The sequence below is a fragment of the Mycteria americana genome, chromosome 29 (assembly GCF_035582795.1).
Source record: "Mycteria americana isolate JAX WOST 10 ecotype Jacksonville Zoo and Gardens chromosome 29, USCA_MyAme_1.0, whole genome shotgun sequence".
NCBI classification, from domain to species: domain Eukaryota; kingdom Metazoa; phylum Chordata; class Aves; order Ciconiiformes; family Ciconiidae; genus Mycteria; species Mycteria americana.
Genome location: NC_134393.1, coordinates 49204 through 67600, shown reverse-complemented (window position 1 = coordinate 67600; position 18397 = coordinate 49204). Strand labels below are relative to the sequence as shown.

At 59.4% G+C, this 18397-nt stretch overlaps 3 protein-coding genes across 4 annotated transcripts; 1 reads left to right on the top strand and 2 right to left on the bottom strand.

The window, feature by feature from the left end:
• Window positions 1-212: 212 nt before the first annotated feature.
• Window positions 213-8334, top strand: LOC142421397 (uncharacterized). Its single transcript, XM_075526084.1, is given in 7 exon segments — window positions 213-303; window positions 938-1030; window positions 1501-1627; window positions 2123-2236; window positions 2560-3322; window positions 3324-3383; window positions 6425-8334. Coding segments are annotated over 6 exon segments (2502 nt in total). The 5' UTR covers window positions 213-303; window positions 938-1006; the 3' UTR covers window positions 7839-8334.
• Window positions 8335-10350: 2016 nt separating this feature from the next.
• LOC142421369 (uncharacterized) lies at window positions 10351-13105 on the bottom strand. 2 transcript variants are annotated; one of them, XM_075526032.1, is made up of 3 exons: window positions 13006-13105; window positions 12146-12335; window positions 10351-12062 (listed from the first exon to the last, which is right to left on the bottom strand). In XM_075526032.1, exons 2-3 carry the CDS (start codon window positions 12255-12257, stop codon window positions 10579-10581), a joined length of 1596 nt encoding a protein of 531 aa, XP_075382147.1. In that variant the 5' UTR covers window positions 12258-12335; window positions 13006-13105; the 3' UTR covers window positions 10351-10578. The 2 variants fall into 2 exon arrangements, with proteins under 2 accessions (XP_075382147.1, XP_075382148.1); XM_075526033.1 differs by having other exon boundaries at window positions 10351-12059.
• A 3059-nt stretch (window positions 13106-16164) lies between these two features.
• Window positions 16165-18251, bottom strand: LOC142421378 (uncharacterized). Its single transcript, XM_075526051.1, is given in 3 exon segments — window positions 16165-17519; window positions 17742-17873; window positions 18171-18251. Coding segments are annotated over 2 exon segments (1359 nt in total). The 5' UTR covers window positions 17812-17873; window positions 18171-18251; the 3' UTR covers window positions 16165-16230.
• Between the last annotated feature and the right edge of the window lie 146 nt (window positions 18252-18397).

The window sequence follows — 18397 nt, the reverse complement described above, 5'->3', positions numbered from 1 at the left end:
GTGGCAGAGCCCAAATTGGGGAACCTGCAAGGGGGGGGGGGGAGACGGACACGACACACATTTTAAATCGCGATTTAGCGATATTCGTCGCTGCTCCTTCGGAGCCCGGGGAGGGGGTGGGATGGGATGGGATGCTGCGGGGACCGGGGACCGGGGGTGGCCGAGCCCGGCGGGGCACGGGAAGGGGCGGGGGACGGACAGGAAGGGGCTGGGGCTGCGGGAAGGGAGAACAAAGCGGAGCCGGGGCGCTCGCAGCCGGTGCCGCTGCTCGGAGCCGCTCCCGGTGATGCCCCCGCCGCGCAGGTAACGGCCTGGCTACCGGTGATGCCCGGGGCTGGCTACGGGACCCCCCCCCGCTGCACCGACCCGTGGGAGGGGGCTACGGGTCCTCCTTCTACCCCCCCGTTCCCCCCTTGCTCCTCCCGGACCCCTCCCGCCCCCCCGGGGCTGGGCTCCCCGAGACCCCTCGGGGTAGAGACGGGCTCCCCCTGGCTCCCCCTCCCCAGGTCTGGGTGAGGCCCCCCCGGAGCTGGGTGTGACACCCCCGGCACCCCTGGAACCCATACCCTGCTATGGGGACAGCCCCTCGGACACCCCCCCCCCCCCCGCACCCCTTCTATTGGGTATGGCCCCCCCCCTGCATGAGAATGGGACGTTGGGGACAGCAGGGGACAGGTCCTCCCCAGGGCTCTGAGGTCCCCAGGGTGACAGGGCACAGCTGGGACGTCCCGTCACTTGAAGCCCCCCCCACACCCCATCGTGTCCCCTTCTCCTCCGCTCCCCGCGAGCTCCCGGCTGTCGGAGGGCCGGCAGGGACACTGCTGGGCTCCTCCTCGATGTCCAAAAATCACGACGAAGCTCTGCGTTTTCCGTGAGCGTCCCCAGACGAACATCCTCCTTCTTTTTCCTTTCTTTTTCTCATTTTTTTGTTTCCTAGGACTGATGGGCTGCTGCGTTTTACTCCGGAATAGGCAAATGTCCTGAAACACCAAAAAAACCCCAAGAGATGGACACAGTGGAACTGGCTCAGGTGGACAACTCCTCAGGGTCTGGTTGGGGTTTTGCTCGTTCCTTCAGCGACAACGGTCACGCGCAAGAAAATCAGCCCTTTTTGGGAAAGAAAACACTTATTTACGGGTGCAAAACCTCGCCTAGAGCTGTGCCCCAGCACAGGCTGCCGGGCAAGGCGCGGCCCCGGGAAAAGCCACCTTCACCACCTCCCATCCATGGGGCATGGGGAGGTTGATGGTTTCCCTTTGGTGTTTTGTCCTTGGGTCCTGATTGGAGGTTTCTTTTCAGGTCCGTGAATCTCAGTCTCTCCCTGAGAGGTCCTTGTTTTTCTTCCCCAATGCCCCACGCTCTCCTCAGTTGCTTGGATGGGCTTGAGCATCTCTGCTTCTTCATCCCAGGACCTCTGGGGCTCTTTGATTCTTCTCCCTCTTGAACGGTGGGGCTGTGGCTCTGGCCCCAGCTCCTGAAGGTCTTTTGCCGCTGCTGCAGGAGCCTGTGACCTTCGAGGAGGTGGCCGTGTATTTCACCAAGGAGCAGTGGGCCCTGCTGGACCCCGCGCAGAGGACTCTCTATGTCGACGTCATGCTGGAGAACTACGAGACCGTGATGTCTCTGGGTAAGGAGTCCCGTCCCTTCCAGTGCTGGAGCCAAGAGCTCCTGAAGCTTTGGCTCACGGCCTTTATGTTGCAGATGCTCTCAGTTTTTGGGTGGTTTGAGCTCTGCAGCACTCGGGAGTGAGACAGACCATCTCCTTGACGCTCCTCCTGGGAGACGGAGCAAGGAGGAACATTGAGGAAAAGCCCTTTTTTCTTCTCTTCTGTGTAATTTTCCAGTAGATGGAAATATCCGTCTTCCTCGCAGGGATCTTCTCCCTTTTCCTGGACTAGCTCCATCCCAACGATTGGTTTTGGGCCAACATTTGATGTTTGCCCTCTGTGGGGTTTGGGTGGAGGACGCACATTTGCCCAGGCATGTGGTGGTCTGGGTGACCGTACCACCATCTCTCTCACCCTGTGTCCCTCAGGAAGTTCGAATTTCTTTAACTTTGCAAATACTCTGTAATTCTCAAGTCCCTCGTGCCGTTATCTCCTGATTTCGCCCTCTGGAACAGGTTTTCCCATGGCCAAGCCAGACTTGTTCACCCAGATGCAAGAGCGAGGAGAGTGCTGGGGCCCTGATCTTCAAGAAATGGAGAAAAAAGAAGCCCTGACCAGCAGACACGCAGGTGAGGATGGGGTGCCTGTGCTCATGACCGCCTACACCAGCGCACGCTGTTATATCCTACCAAACCCGCACCAAGATTTTAGCCAAAGCACGATGGATCCTCCTAGGAGATACAGCTCCACTGATCCTGGCTGGAAATGGGAATAAAATTCTTCTCCGTTGACTTCCCCTTCTTCCATCCCTGGGGAACCACGGAAGCAGAGCTGCTGCACCCCCAGCCAATTTTCCTGCCTGGTTAATTAGCTTTTTCTACCCCTTCCCCTTGATGTTATTTCTACCTGGCCTGAGGAATAACCCATCTGGCTTCTCTCTGCGTCACAACAGGGGGAAGATGGAAAATCAACAGCGGGACGGTTTGCAGAGGAGACGATGCCGACCGTGGAGAAACCCCAACCCGAGAGGACCCTGCAGAAAGGCAACGCACCCGCACCGAGTCTGGACACGAGGGTGACCGGGGCAGGGACTTAATTACGCCCCCGAGAGACGACACGGGAGAGAAACCTTTCAAGTGCCTCGAGTGCGGGAGAAGCTTCATGCGGAGCTCAGACCTCATCGTCCACCAGCGAACCCACACGGGGGAAAAGCCCTACCAGTGCCCTGAGTGCGGGAGATGCTTCAACAGGAGCTCCAGCCTCGTGACGCACCAGAGGATGCACACCGGCGAGAAAATGTACGCGTGCCCCGAGTGCGGGAAAAGCTTCACGCGGAGCTCGACGTTGACGTCCCACCAGAGAACCCACACGGGAGAAAAACCCTACCAGTGCTGCGAGTGCGGGAAGCGCTTCAGCAAAAGGTCGAACCTCATTAAACACCAGCGGCAACACACCGGAGAGAGACCGTATCGATGCCCCGACTGCGGGAAGAGCTTCATACAGAGCTCGGATCTCATTGTCCACCAACGAACCCATACGGGAGAGAAGCCCTACCAGTGCTCGGAGTGTGGGAAATGCTTCAGCGTGCGATCCAAGCTGATTCAACACCAGCGCGTGCACACGGGGGAGAAGCCGTACACGTGCGGCGAGTGTGGGAAGAGCTTTGGGCAGAGCTCGCACCTTTCTGTGCACCAGAAAACTCACAGAGGAGAGAAGTCGGTGCTCCGGGTGTGGAAGGTCATTCAGTGTGAGATCCTGCCTTGTTAAATATCGGAAGTTGCGCGTGGGACGCGGGTATATAGAATATCTGGGAGTACGTGCCTTGCATTTAACCGTGTCTTGAAGAACATTTTGTAGGTGCGTTTGCACCTACGAAAGCTCGGAAAATCATTCAGTGAAAATGAAACTCCATGAAAAATGAGCTGGTCTGCATGCAAGCAGGACTATTAAATACTTCAGAGGGTGGGTGAAGGAGGAAACGCGGTTGCTAATTGCTGCGTGTAGGGTGGTTGGACTCACAAAGTGCAGCGGGCTTTGTACAACCTGCATGGATCTCGAAATAGGCCCCAGGAAAACCAGTTCTGTGGTGGTCCTCATGACGTTCCTCATGACGTTCGGCCGGTTGGCGCGTCTCCTCCCGTGTCTGAACCCCTCCGAGTGATGCTGGTAGGGACCCAGGTTTTGGGTGAAGGAACCAAACACGGGGAAACAAAACAAGAAACCACAGCCCGTGCGTGCCTTGGGGGCTGCAGAGGCGGAACAAACCGTTACGTTTCCTGTTGTTTTGCCGCAGGAAGCCTCGGGCAGGCAGCACCCTCGCCGTGGTCTGAGGTGCAGCATGATGGAGGAGCAAAGTCCTTAGGGTGGGCTAGCTCTCGTTACATCAGAAATGTCTTGGAAAGACTTTTCTGGAGCCGTCCAAACCAGGATAATGAATGGTGGGGACCTCCCTAGCAGATGTAGCCCCAGCCTCTCCCCAGTCTGGGGAGGGAAGGAGCCGTCCCAGTACGTCCAGATGCTGGGAGCCGCACTGCGAGGGTTAGAGGAGGAGGCACTTGCTATGGGTCGGAGGATGGACGCAGTGTCCAAGGGCAAGGACCAACACCTGGGGGAACATTTGGGTTTGTACCACGCGGCTGTTTGTTATTTTCCTCCCAGAAAGCACAAAAGGTCATTTCCTCCAGTAAAGATCTCCGCCTTTCTAGGGGTGTCTGTTGTCTCTTGCATCCCCGAACATCTCAAGATGTTTAACTCTACCATGCAGCGAGACGGAAGGATTTTCACGGCGCTGGTGAGACTGCGTCTGGGTCCAGTTTGGGGCTCTGCGGTGCAGTGAGCTCCGTGGCTGCTCAAACAGGGCTACAGGGCTCCGAGCAGGATTACAGACACCCTAAAGTCCCATCTAGCCTAAATTATTCCCTGATTCTGTTCATAGCGAGGTCAGGATGACTTCTAATGCTTTTAATCTCCTGGGGTCCCTACCTCCCGTGGTGGTGGTGGTACGTGTGGTGCTGGCCTGCCTCTGGCCGCCATCCACGCAAAGAAGACGAGCCCAGGCTTTGCGTACGTGACCTCGGTGAGTCCAAGTTCTATCGGACCGACCCAGCGCGTCGTGTCAAACCACCGTAGCGTGGACACCAGAACCTGGGTGACACCAGCCCTGCTTAGGCGGTAACTTGTGTCCTCGTCCGAGGAGCGGGTGGGAAGAAACAGAGAAGGGCACAAAACCCCCCGGCTGCTGCTCAGCCACCAAATCCCTTCCGGAGAATATTAACGAGAGGGGGGGAAAAAATTAATTAAAAAGAAAAAACAAAAAGCCCCGAATCCCATCCGGGGCTCTCGGTGGCCTCCGGAGCCTCCTCCCCCCGCTGTCCCCCAGCTTCAGGTCCCGGTCCCCGTCCCCTCCCCGGGTTTTTCCTCCGCGGATCTCCCGGGCTGCCGCGGCCGGGGATGCGCTGGGAGCCGGCGGCCGGGGCCGGTGCGCAGGAAGGGGCGGGAGCAGCGCGGAGCGGCCGCGGCTGCTGCGGGCAGAGCCGGGCAGAGCGGGGGGGGCCGCGGCCGGTAGGAGAGGGGCAGCACCGGGGGCGGCTGGGGGGGGCAGCACCGGGGGCGGCACCGGGAGCGGCCGGGGCGGGCAGCAGCGGGGCTGGCCGGGGGAGCAGCACCGGGAGCGGCTGGGGGGGCAGCACCGGGGGCGGCACCGGGAGCGGCTGGGGGGGCAGCAGCGGGGCTGGCCGGGGGAGCAGCACCGGGGGCGGCTGGGGGGGCAGCACCGGGGGCGGCACCGGGAGCGGCTGGGGGGGCAGCAGCGGGGCTGGCCGGGAGTAGCACAAGGGGATGCGGAGGGACGGCCGGGACGGCAGCGGGGGAGGAGCGGGGACGGGCCGGGGGGTGGCACCGGCACCGCGGAGGGGCGGGCGGGGGCAGCAGCGGGGACGGTACCGGGAGCGGCCGAGGGGGTTGCAGCGGAGGCGGCCGGGGGTGGCACGGGGGGATGCGGAGGGGCGGCCGGGGGAGCAGCACCGGGAGCAGCTGGGGGGGCGATACCGGAGGCAGCAGGGGGTAGCACGGGGGGATGCGGAGGGGCGGCCGGGGGAGCACCGGGACCGTGGAGGGGCGAGCGGGAGCAGCACCGGGGGCCGGTGGGGTCGGTACCGGGGGCCGCGGGGGGCTCTGCCCGCCCTGCCTGGGCGCAAGGCCGAGGCTTGCTGGGTGCTTGCTGCCAGCGTGGCCCCTGCGAGTGACACCGCGGGCGGGGGGGTCTCCGCTGATTTCAGCCCTTGGAGCAGGGGTTCCCTTTCCCGAAGCCACCTTGGATGGAGAGAGCTGAAGAGCTGCCGGACCCCGATCCCCAGGGGGGGAAAGAAGGGGAGACCCTGGGAGACCCCCTTGTAGGTGAGGAGCTCATTCCCATGGAAGGACCACCCGAGCCCCCTGCGCCCCCCGCTTTCACCCTCCCTCAAGCGATTGGGGTTGAGGGCGAAGAGGTGGCACAGCTCTGCTCTTGCCCTGCCTGTGCTTTTATTCACCATCCCCCACCGTGACGTGGTTTCCCTTCGAGAAATAAGACGTTGCTCTTGTTTGCGACCCACAGCAGGATGTGCCGCCAGAAGAACGAAGGAAGAGCCAAACCTGAAGCGAGAAAGTGCTGAGCGAGGGGGAGGGCACGGAGTCGCAGCAGCGAAACGGGAAGGAAACGTTTTGGAGAGCCCTCGGCAAGAGGCGGCTCCCGAGAGCGAGACGGGGCCAGAAGGGGATAAACTCATCCCTCATGGAGGAAACCAAAAGGTCCTCAAAGAATCCAAAGCCCAGTACAGAAGTGCCACCAGGGAGAAGAAGTACACGTGCAACGAGTGCGGAAGAAGCTTCGGACAGAGCTCCAACCTGATCGTGCATCAGCGGATCCATACCGGAGAGAAACCTTATAAATGCCACGAATGCGGGAAGTGCTTCAGGCAGAGCTCAAACCTCATCGTCCACCAGAAGACTCACACGGGAGAAAAGCTCTACGAGTGCCCCAAGTGCCAGAAGTGCTTCCCAGACAGGTCGCTGCTCATCAGGCACAAGAGGGTTCACGTAGGAGAAAAACCTTTTAAGTGCCAGCAGTGCGGGAAAAGCTTCATTCACCAATCGAGACTCCTTGTCCATGAGAAGGTGCACGTAGGAGAACAACTCTACCAGTGTCCCGAGTGTGGGAAATGCTTCAGGGACAAATCCAAGTTCCTCCAGCATCAGCGGCGGCACATGGGAGAGCGTCGCTACAAGTGCTACGAGTGCGGGGAGGAGTTTGGGCAGAGCTCGGACCTCAACCTCCACCAGAGGATCCACGTGGAGGAGAAGCTCTACCAGTGCTCCACGTGCGAGAAGTGCTTCAAGGACAGGTCCACCCTCATCAGGCATGAGACAGTGCACACGGGAGAGAAACCCTATAAATGCCACGAGTGCGGGAAGAGGTTCACCCGCAGCTCGGACATCATCGTCCATCAGCGGACGCACACGGGGGAGAAACCCTTCCAGTGTCCCGAGTGCGGGAAGAGCTTCAGCCACCGGTCGAATCTTTTCCGACACCAGAGGATGCACACGGGGGAGAAGCCGTACAAGTGCGAAGAGTGCGGGAAGCGATTCGGGCAAAGCTCGGAGCTTATCGTCCACCAGCGGACCCATACCGGGGAGAAACCCTACCACTGCTCGGAGTGCGAGAAGTTCTTCAGGGGGAGGTCAACCCTCTTCAGGCACGAGAGGCTGCACACGGGGATCAAGCCGTACGAATGCAGCGACTGCGGGAAAAGCTTCGGGCAGAGCGGGGACCTCATCGCACATCAGCGTTTCCATACGGGCGAGAAGCCCTACCAGTGCTCCCAGTGCAGAAAGTTCTTCAGCAACAGGTCCAGCCTCGTGCGGCATCAGCGGCTGCACGCGGGAGAGAAGCCCTACAAGTGCCACGAGTGCGAGAAGAGCTTCGGGCAGAGCTCGGACCTCATCGCCCACCAGCGAACCCACACCGGAGAGAAGCCCTACCCCTGCCCGGTCTGTGGGAAGAGCTTCAGCAGGAGATCCAACCTCATCGTGCATCAGAGGGTGCACAGAGGGCTTTGCAAGTGCCAGAAATGTGGGAGAAGCTTCCAGCCCAACTCGCGTTTTGGCGTGACGGTGGGGAAGGACTCTCTCCAGTGCCCCCAGTGTGCGGAGGGTTTCCAGGAGGGGTCAAACCCCATCGAACACCAGAGATAACAGCGGGGGGAAGCGGCTTTGTAAGCGCTCGGAGCAGGGAAGGAGTTTTGGGAAGACTTGAGACGTCGTACGTGAAAGAGAAAAAAAATCAGCGCTTCTCCTAGGTAAAATTCTTCACTTTTAAAGACTGCAAAAGTGGAAAAAAAAAAACCCCACCCCATGCAAATGATCTAAAGTAGGCTGATCAGTAAATAATATACTTTTTTTTTTTTTTTTTGCTAATTATTTCCTCTCCTTATTGAGTTTGCCCAAACGGCTTGATGTCTCGGTCGCCGATCCACTCACTCCCATCACTCCCTAGTCAAACCTGTTTCAGGCTGTCCATCATCCCACCGTCTGGCTTTAAAGCCCTTCCTTAAATCCTTCGACATTTCCCAGCCTGGGTACCCATCACCACCCCTAAGACACTGTAGAAATCTGTCTTCCCCTGCACATCCTTCCCTCTCCCTCGTGTGTATGCAACCTCAATAAAAAAAGGCCCTCTGTTCCTAAGAAATACCACGTTTTCCTTGTATTTTTCTGCTGGCTGAATAGCTATGGATTAAATTTTTATTTGCTCCTGCGCGGCAGGGAGAAGTTACTGCTGTTAAAAAGCGAAAGAGGGAAAATTGCAAAGAGCTTCGTAAGAATGGTGGTGACCAGGGGACGGGAGCTGACTGTTTATAACCTAAGAGAAAACGGGGAGATCTTGGTGAAACCATGATTGCAGTGTCCGGGAACAAGCCTGGAGCTGGTCCTCATCCCTTCCAGCTCTGCATCCTGGAGGAAAGCAGATTTTGGGGAAATCACACTTTCCCAACAGGTTTTTGGAGAGTCAGGTGTGGTTGGTTTTTTTTTTGGAGGGAGTAGGATGGGCTTTTCTTGTTCCTGAGCTGAGGTTGACCTTGGAAGCTGCTCAGATTTGGTTAGTGGAGCCGAAACAAGCCTTGGTGCAGGAAACTCCCAGCTAAAGCCTGACCACAACTGGGGAAACCGGTCTCTTTGGCCAGGTGGTTTCTGCCTTGGTTTCCAGAAGAGCCCGCATCTGCTTGGCTTTGCTGTGCTAGACGCAGGCTCACAGGGATGACGAAGACCTTCAAGCCCCTTACCAGGCTTCCAGGACCTGGCAAGAGAGAAGGTCCACAGCCATTGAGGTGCTCCAGGTATTTCACTGAAATCTTGGCTCTTTGGCTTTGTCTTCCTCTTCCCTTTCCTCCCCTGTGTGCAGTGGGACCTACCTCCCGTTCCCTTTTATCTCCTTATCTCCCCCTTTCCTCCAAAGACTTACAGCTGCCCATGGTGGCCACCACAGCAAAGGTCTGCAGGAACACCATGGAAGTGGTATCACCTCTGCTTGCTGGGGTGGTTGTTTCCACCTTTTACTTTGACGTAGCTGGCCTCTAACTTTCTGACCTTAAGTCAGCACTAACCTCTGATGTGTTTAGACCCCGGATGGTCCATTGGGGCAGTCGATATATCACTGACAGCCAAAACTGAGTATCTGAGCCAAAATTGTGGTACCACAGCGCTTCTGTACTATAAAAAGATGCTTGTCTGGTTCCTCCCATGCTGTTCCCTGCATGGTTGGGTTGGAGTTGCGTTAATAACGGGCTGTGAACCAGTTGTCGTGGTGGTGAGGGTCATGTCACACAGAGTTTCTGAATGTGCATGAATGGATGGATGGTCCAGAAAAGGTTTACCCAGGATTTGGCTAGAGAAGTGAGAATATCACTATTGCTTCTTGGCCAAATTCAGGTTTGTGGCTACTTTTATTTGCCACTGTGGCTACCCTAGACCTTAAAGGGGTCTCTGGCAAGCCCAGGCACCTTCCCAGGAGGGATCTCCCCATCTCCTGGGCACCAGCTGACAAGGCGATGGGACCGTCCCATCTAGTGATGGGTCACCTAGCCCAAAGCACGAGGACAGGGTGGTCCAACCACAGCCCTCATAGATGTAGACGAGATACCGTAATGGCAGGAGGATCGGCAGTGCCACACCAACGGTGTCACTCTGAGGCCGCCGATGTCCCCAGACTGTGTACAGTGGGCAAAGGTGTGTCCCTGTATAATCTACACTTCTGTGTCAACTACATCCATCCTGCAGACCTTGGGTGGCCTCCAGAGGACCGGGATGGAGGCAGACACAGTGCAGGAGGATCATCAGAGGTGTCGGAACAAGGTAACGTACCCCGGATGTCCATTGCACCGTTTTACGGAGCATCACGGGATCTTAACTCACAGGAGGAGAACTGTTTCTGCTGGATGTGTGGGTCATCCGGACAACGCATGCGATCCCACTTCCCCAAGGACCACGGTGAGATAAAGACGGGACGGTCGCCGGCTGACGGTGACAAGAGCGGAGGCTCAGCTCGGAGCTGATCCAGGGACGGGGAAAGAAGGTAAAGGAGGTGCCTGGGGACCACGTTTCTATGATGGAAAGGACCATCAGAAGAGGGATGCACGGGAGCCACGCGGCGCATGCCAAGCCCATTCCATGTGCTCGCAATAATACACGTTCTTCAGTAAATAGGTTCATGTTTTACTCTAAAACACGTATACAGGTATTTCCCCCCCTGTCCTTGCTGACACCAACGTGGAACACAAAGATCATGCACTTTCCATATGCCAGCGGCTGTTTCTCCTAGATTTTCTTCTAGAAGAAAAGCCTTCTAGAAGAAAAGCTTTCTTCTAGAAGGCTTTTCCTTCTAGATCTAGGAAGGTCTGAGCTTTTTCTCCATCCTGTCTCTTTTTCCCCCAGGAATTTAATGTTTTTTCTCCTCTGCGTCACTGCTGATGCTGAGCGGGGCTGAGCACGGGGCAGCGTTGTCCTCCCTCAAGACATCGTGATGGATTGAAGAAGCCGAGTTCTCCGAGAAGCTTTTCCCACGCTGCCGGCGTTTGCAGAGTCCGTCCGCTCCGTGCACTCGCTGGTGCACCATAAGGTTGGATTTCCTACCGAACCGCTTCCCGCACGCCGGGCACAGGTAGGGCTTCTCCCCGGTGTGGGTTCGCCGATGCGCGATGAGGTCCGTGCTCTGCCCGAAGCTCTTCCCGCACTCGTGGCATTTGTAGGGCTTCTCGCCCGCGTGCTGTCGTCGATGCCGCACGAGGCTGGAGCTGTTGCTGAAGACCTTCCCGCACTGGGGGCACTTGTAGGGTTTTTCCCCCGTATGGAAACGCTGGTGGGCAACGAGGTCCCCGCTCAGCCCGAAGCTTTTCCCGCAGTCGGGACACCGATACGGTCTCTCGCCCGTGTGCAACCTCTCGTGTCTCACGAGCGTGGAGCGACCCTTGAAGCGTTTCCCACACTCCGAGCAGCAGTAGGGCTTTTCGCCGGTGTGGGTCCTTTGGTGGACAACCAGATCCGCCCTGTGGCCAAAGTTCTTCCCGCACTCTTGGCACGGGAAAGGCTTCTTGCCCGTGTGCCTCCTCTGATGGGTAAAAAGGTTCGACCGATGGTTGAAGCTTTTCCCACACTCGGAGCAAGCGAAGGGCTTCTCCCCGGTGTGGATTCTCTGATGGACCGTAAGGTCCGATTTGCGGGTGAATCTCTTCCCGCACTCGTGACACTTGTAGGGCTTCTCCCCCGTGTGCAGCGCCTCGTGCCTGATGAGGGTCGACCGGTCTTTGAACCATTTCTCGCACCTGGGGCACTTGTAGACTTTTTCCCTCGCGTGCAATTCCTGGTGCAGAGCGAGCTTCCCGCTCTGCCCGAACCTTTTCCCACACTGGCAGCATCTAAACGCTCTTTCCCCCGCGTGCGTTTGCTGATGCTCGAGGAAATCCAGGTCGTTCCCAAAGCTTTTCTTGCACTCGCGGCACCTCAAGGGCTTTTTCTCCGCGTGCAGCCGCTGATGCTTCGCGAGGTTAGATCTGTCGCTGAAGAACTTCTCGCACCCGCAGCATTTGTAAGGCTTTTCTCCGGTGTGTGTCCTTCGGTGCACAGTGAGGTTTGAGCTCTGCCTGAAGCTTTTCCCGCACTCGGTGCATATATATTTCTTTTCTCGGGCGAGGGCTCTGTACGGGGCAGCGGGTTCCTTGAGGACTTTGCAGTTTCCTTCATGACGCACGAAGGTGCTTGAGCCCTTCCCTGGGTATCCGTGCAGCCCCGGGGCGTTTACACCCGCTTTGCTCTGCTGAAAACTCCCAGAAAAATTTCCTTCTGAGTTTACAGATGATGAGCTGCTCATCCCGGGGCGTTCCTGCTCAAGACTCTTCTCATTCTCACTCTCCATCCCATGTCCTGCTGGGTTAGAAGTAAGTAATAATATCACTTAGGAATAGAAACACGGCATGGCAGAAAGGGGGGAAAGACAGACGATAAAGCACCTCTTGGATGGGACCCTGGGGTGCAGCTCTCGCCTCTGCGAGGGTCTCCCGGGGTCTCCGGCTCCTCCCTTGGTTGGGGATCGCCTTCCCGTGCTCCTTCCCATCCCTCCATCCCCTCGGCTCAGTCTGGCTCCGGAGCGGCCGTCCGAAGCTGCGGGGTCACTGCCGCCCTTGGGGCAAAACTGCTTGTCTGAGGGGAGAGAAGAAATAAATATATGATAAATCCTTCTCGTGCACGAGACGCTGCCGCGTTACGAGTCTCCACATCACCGTACCCACAGAGAAATAGCATTTGGGACAATTAAGCGGTGGATTTATCACGGCAGCAGGAAATCCTGGAATAATTCAACCCGGAGGGCACCCACGGACCATCCCCGTGCTCAAGGCAGAGCCGACACCATCGCTTTGCTCAGAGCCGTGTCCAGCTGAACATCTCCAAGGACGGAGACACACACCACACCCCCCCCCCCCCCAATAATCTGGGGGTCTCGCCACCCACACGATGATTTTTTTTTTTTCCCCTTGGCATAATTTTCCCGTGGTCAAAGTGGTGAAATTCACCCTTTGGTGACAATTTTCCCTTCCATCATCTCTGCAACCCCCCCCCCAAGCCCCCCGGAGTGGTTGCAAACGGTGATGCCCCCTCTCCAGGCTGCAAAACCCCCATAAGAAGCCACCCCCCCCCCCAAAAAAAAAACAAACCTAAAAACCAAAAAACCACCCTGGAAAGGGTTTAATTCTTTTGCAAGCGGAACTTTTCCCAACTCTCTGCCGGGCCGCGGTGAGCGGGACCGCCGGTGCTGAGCATCCCGGGACCGGTGCCGGATCCGGCCCCCTCCGCCCCCGCGCTCCCCCGGTACCTGCGGCCGCCCCGGGCCGGAGCGGGCAGCGATCGCCGGGCAGCGCCGGCTCCGCCTCGGTCCTTCTCCGCCCGCACCGGCAACCGCGCCGCGATGCTCCCGCCCCTTCCTGTCTGCCGGTCCCCGGACGCCGGGGTCCCCCCCCACGGACGCCTGGGTCCCCCCTTCGGATGCCGGGGTCCCCCCCCCTCAACGGCTGGGTCCCCCCACGGATGCCTGGGTCCCCCCCGTCGGACGCCTGGGTCCCCCCTCGGACGCCTGGGTCGCCCCACGGATGCCTGGGTCCCCCCCTTGAACGCCTGGGTCCCCCCCCGAATTCCTGGGTCCCCCCCCCCGAACGCCTGGGTCCCCCCTTCGGATGCCTGGGTCCCCCCACGGACGCCTGGGTCCCCCCCTTGAACGCCTGGGTCCCCCCATGGACGCCTGGGTCCCCCCTTCAGATGCCTGGGTCCCCCCCCGAACGCCTGGGTGTCCCCCCCCGAATGCCTGGGTCCCCCCTTCGGATGCCTGGGTCCCCCCCCTCAACGCCTGGGTCCCCCCACGGATGCCTGGGTCCCCCCCCGAACGCCTGGGTCCCCCCCCCCGAACGCCTGGGTCCCCCCACGGACGCCTGGGTCCCCCCTTCGGATGCCTGGGCCCCCCCCCCTCAACACCTGGGTCCCCCCACAGATGCCTGGGTCCCCCCCCGAACGCCTGGGTCCCCCCCCCAAATGCCTGGGTCCCCCCCCGGATGCCTGGGTCCCCCCTTCGGATGCCTGGGCCCCCCCCCTCAACACCTGGGTCCCCCCACGGATGCCTGGGTCCCCCCCCCGAACGCCTGGGTCCCCCCCCCAAATGCCTGGGTCCCCCCACGGATGCCTGGGTCCCCCCTTCGGATGCCTGGGTCCCCCCACGGACGCCTGGGTGTCGTCCCCCCCGGACGCCTGGGTCCCCCCCCTCAACGCCTGGGTCCCCCCACGGATGCCTGGGTCCCCCCATGGATGCCTGGGTCCCCCCTACGGACGCCTGGGTCCCCCCACAGATGCCTGGATCCCCCCTAGATGCATGGGACCCCCCCCCCGCCCCGGATGCCTGGGTCCCCATCCCAGCTCGTTGCAACCCCCGCTGCTCCCAGTGTGGACCCCCGGGGTCATGGGGGGTGGTTTTTAGAGGGGTTGGTGACCCCCCCACCTGGGACCACCCTACACCCACTGCCACGCAGCTCAGGACCACGCGTGGCCTTAGCGGGACCTCGGCATCCCTCCTCGGTCACCCTCTTGCCGTCACGGAGCATCTACAGGGGGTTCCACCCCATCCTCTCACTGTGACCCACTGCTGGGTGGGGACACCACTAGGGCGTCCACGCACGGCTCGGACCCCCCCCCCCCAAATCCTTCAAGCCCACTGGGGGGCCACCAGCCTGGTTCTGCCGGGCTCCATCTCAACCCCAGATGTTCCCCCAGCCCACGGGGTGCCCTCCCGGCTTGTCCCCCACCGCATGGTCCTTCAGGATGGGTGGTGCTGGAGATGCTGGATGCCCACCACGGCCCAGGGGAACCATCCTGTGGGTATGGAGATGTAGGTGAGGGTCCCCTAATTTTGGGCACGGGCATGAAAGTTTCGGACCGGTACCATCAGCATGGCCTCTGGGCTATGGCACAGAGCAACTTCATGCCACCAGAAGTTGAACCTGGTTGCACGCTCCAGCCGTAGCACCAGTACTGAGGAAGTACTGGGACCGGTTTGGCCCCAGCACGATGAGAAGAGAGGCAGGGAGAGGCAGGCGCGTGGGCACGGAGGGTGCCCGAGATGGGGAGAGTGGAGACCTGCGTCCCCAGACTGCCGTGTCCTCCCAGTAAAACCCAACAGCCCCAGCACGGAGCTCCCACTGGTGTTTCTCATGGTTTTATCCCACCTTTTTGTCTCGCGTTTATCCCACCCACGGCACCAGCACGGACGACTCTCCTCCTGCAAGCAGCAACGATGACCCAGAGCACGCCAGCAAAGGAAAGAACCGGGTTATTTATTGAACATTTGATATAAATTGCCTCCGACGGTTTCCTTTTGGGACACCGATCCTTTCGCGTCGTGGTCCTTTCACTGAAATCTCACGGTTTTCCCTCGGATGGGGGGGAGCGGACACTCCCTCCGCCCCCCCCACATCCACAGTGGAGGCCTTTTGATTTTCTCCACTATTAAAAACATCTACGCCTTCCGGAGGGAAAATGCCCATTCCTCTAATATTCCTCTAGCAATACAAAATGCCCTTAGATTTTTATTTTAAGCGCAAATATCTAATATGAAAATAAAACTCTCCTTGGGAACAACCAACCCGTTTTTTTTTAAGTCGAGGCTTAATGCATCGAGGCTGGGCGTGCGATGGACACTTGGACAGGAGCAGGGACCGTGTCTCAGCTAACCTTAAAAAAATATAACAGCAAAATGTTGAAAAAAAAGAGGGGATAGGATGACAGAAGGGCTCTCACCAGGGAGCAAACACTTTGGATGAAGCTGCTGGAGGAGCAAAGCGAAGACTATTAGACGATCGACGCGAGGAATTAGGAGGAATTAGCCTTTTTCTGCCACCGATGAACCCCCGCTGTAGTGTTTAACTCTTTTCTTCCCCTGAGTAATCTCCGATAACGCACACACACGCACAGAAAAAAAAGTTAAATCTCACACGGGAGGATGTCCCACGCTGCTCTCGTTTCTTCTCGTCTTGCGTGATCTTGGTGCCAAGCCGAGCCGAGCCAAGCCGAGCCAAGCCGAGCCGAGCTGAGCCAAGCCAAGCTGAGCCAAGCCGAGCCGAGCCGAGCCGAGCCGAGCCGAGCCGAGCCAAGCCAAGCCGAGCCAAGCCGAGCCGAGCCGAGCTGAGCCGAGCCAAGCCGAGCCGAGCCGAGCCGAGCCGAGCCGAGCCAAGCCAAGCTGAGCCAAGCTGAGCCAAGCCAAGCCGAGCCAAGCCAAGCCGAGCCAAGCCGAGCCAAGCTGAGCCAAGCCAAGCTGAGCCAAGCCAAGCCAAGCCAAGCCAAGCCAAGCCAAGCCAAGCCGAGCTGAGCCGAGCCGAGCCGAGCCGAGCCAAGCCGAGCCGAGCCGAGCCAAGCCGAGCCGAGCCAAGCCAAGCCAAGCCGAGCCGAGCCAAGCCAAGCCGAGCCAAGCCGAGCCAAGCTGAGCCAAGCCAAGCTGAGCCAAGCCAAGCCAAGCCAGTTCTCCTCTTCCAGGCACTTGAGAGGTCTTTTCTCCTCTGTGTCACCTCTGCCGGTCAAGGAGGCCTGATGCCTCCTCAAGGGGCTTTGCGCACTCAGAGCACGGGGACGAGCCGTCTCCCATGCCCACGCTCCCGGGAGCATCAGTGCTGGCGTCTTCCTCCGAGCTCTTCCCACATTTGGAGCGTTCTCCGCTTCTCCGTCCTCTGTGTCCCCGCTGATGGACGATGAGGCTGGATTTCCTGGTGAACCTCTTCCCGCACTCGGCGCAGGGGTAGGGCTTCTCGCCCGTGTGGGTTCGCTGGTGGGCAATGAGGTCCGAGCTCTGCCCGAAGCTCTTCCCGCACTCGTGGCACTTGTAAGGCTTCTCCCCTGAATGCCATTTCTGGTGTTTAACGAGGCTGGATTTATTGCAGAAGAACTTCCCGCACTCGGAGCAGTGGTAGGGCTTCTCCCCTGTGTGGAAGCGTTGGTGGGTGATAAGGTCCCCGCTCTGGCCGAAGCTCTTCCCGCACTCAGAGCACTCGTAGGGTTTCTCCCCCGTGTGCAACCGCTCGTGCCTGAAGAGTCCGTACCTTCCCTGGAAGGATTTTTCACACTGGGAGCACTGGTAGGGCTTCTCCTCCGTGTGCGTTCACTGATGGATGGTGAGCTCCGATCTCCGGGCGAAGGTTTTCCCGCACTCGCGGCAGGTGAAGGGTTTCTCCCCCGTGTGCACGATCTGATGGGTGAAGAGGTTGGACCGTTGGCTGAACCTCTTCCCGCACTCGGAGCACTCAAAGGGTTTCTCCCCCGTGTGAATCCGCTGGTGGACGATGATGTCCGAGCTGCGGGTGAACCTCTTCCCGCACTCCAGACACTTGTAGGGTTTCTCTCCCGTGTGCACTCTCTCGTGCCTGATGAGGGTGGACCTGTCCTTGAAGAACTTCTCGCACGTCGAGCACTGGTAGGGCTTTTCCGCCATGTGGCTTTTCTGATGGGAACTAAGGTCCGAGCTCTTCCCAAACTCCTTTCCGCACTCTTGGCATTTAAAAGTCTTTCCACCCCTGTGCAACCTCTGATGGCAAATGAGCTCTGACCTGTCCTGGAAGCATTTCTTGCAGTAGGAACACTCGTAGAGACTTTCTTCTGCAAAGAGCTCCCCGTCCCCCTCACCATGGGCGAATTCGTCCATCCGCTCCATCCCCGGACATCCCTCCATCCCCCGGCCGCTCTCACAAGCTCTCCCATGGTTATTCTCTTCAGATTTTACCAGCGTTTCACCCACTTTGGCTCCATCAGGACATCCCTGCTCCAGGCAGCATCCTTCATCCTCCCTCCGCATCCCGTCTCCTGCGGGGTTAGATGGAGATTAAGTTACGTTTTGCCCCGGGGCGGAACGGTACCCGATACATCGGCGACTGTTTCGAGGGACCGGCGAGGAGTCGCGGGATGGAGGATGACCGCGGGGGAATGATTTCCAAAGGACCACCCCACCGGTACGATCCTCGCCCGTTGGCGGGGCGAAACGAAGGCAATGCCGGGTGGCTCCTCTCCCACAGCCCAATTTCTCACCTGTCTGGGTGCTGCCCATCTCCTCTCTCCCCGTGGGACCCGGTGCCACCGTCTCTCCCCCTTCTTCCATCCAGAGGCTGATTTGGGGCTGGAAAGCCCTGTTTCGGGGGGCTGATTCGGGGCTGGAAAGCCCTGTTTCGGGGGGCTGATTCGGGGCTGGAAAGCCCTGTTTCGGGGGGCAGACACGCCGCCGTCAGCCCTCCCTTCCCCGGGAGCCCTACGGCCAAATCGCGGGTGGGACACCCGCTCTCCCCCGGGGTTGGGGGATTATTTTCCACCGCCGTCTCGCTTTCAACGCCGTCTCCCCCCCCCCCCCAAAATCCCGCAGCCCCACCGAGCGGCTCTTTCTCCTCTCCGTGGGGCGAGCGATGCTGTGGGTCACCGGACCCCGGGGCTGGGGGATGCGGTCCTGTCCCCCCCCAGCTCTACCTGCGGTCCCCGGGATGCTGAGCCCGGCTCAGCCCGCAGCAGCCACGGCCACTCGGCGTTGCTGGCCGGCTTGCTGTGCGGAGGCACAGGAAAAAGCCAGGGGGGAGGCGGGGGGGGACAGTTCCGGCTGTGCCGAGGCTGTTTGGGAGATGCCTGTGCTTATTTACCGGCTCCCTTCGTCCCCGGCTGCTCTCCATCCCCTGGTGCAGATGAGAGAGGAGATGGGG

Excerpts from the sequence above, each read along its gene's own strand:
- LOC142421369 (XM_075526032.1), bottom strand. The coding sequence starts at position 12,257 with ATGGAGGGATGGGAAGGAGCACGGGAAGGCGATCCCCAACCAAGGGAG. Across the intron at positions 12,063-12,145 it reads CCCAGGGTCCCATCCAAGAG|CAGGACATGGGATGGAGAGT; the intron begins GTGCTTTATCGT and ends CTTCTAACCCAG.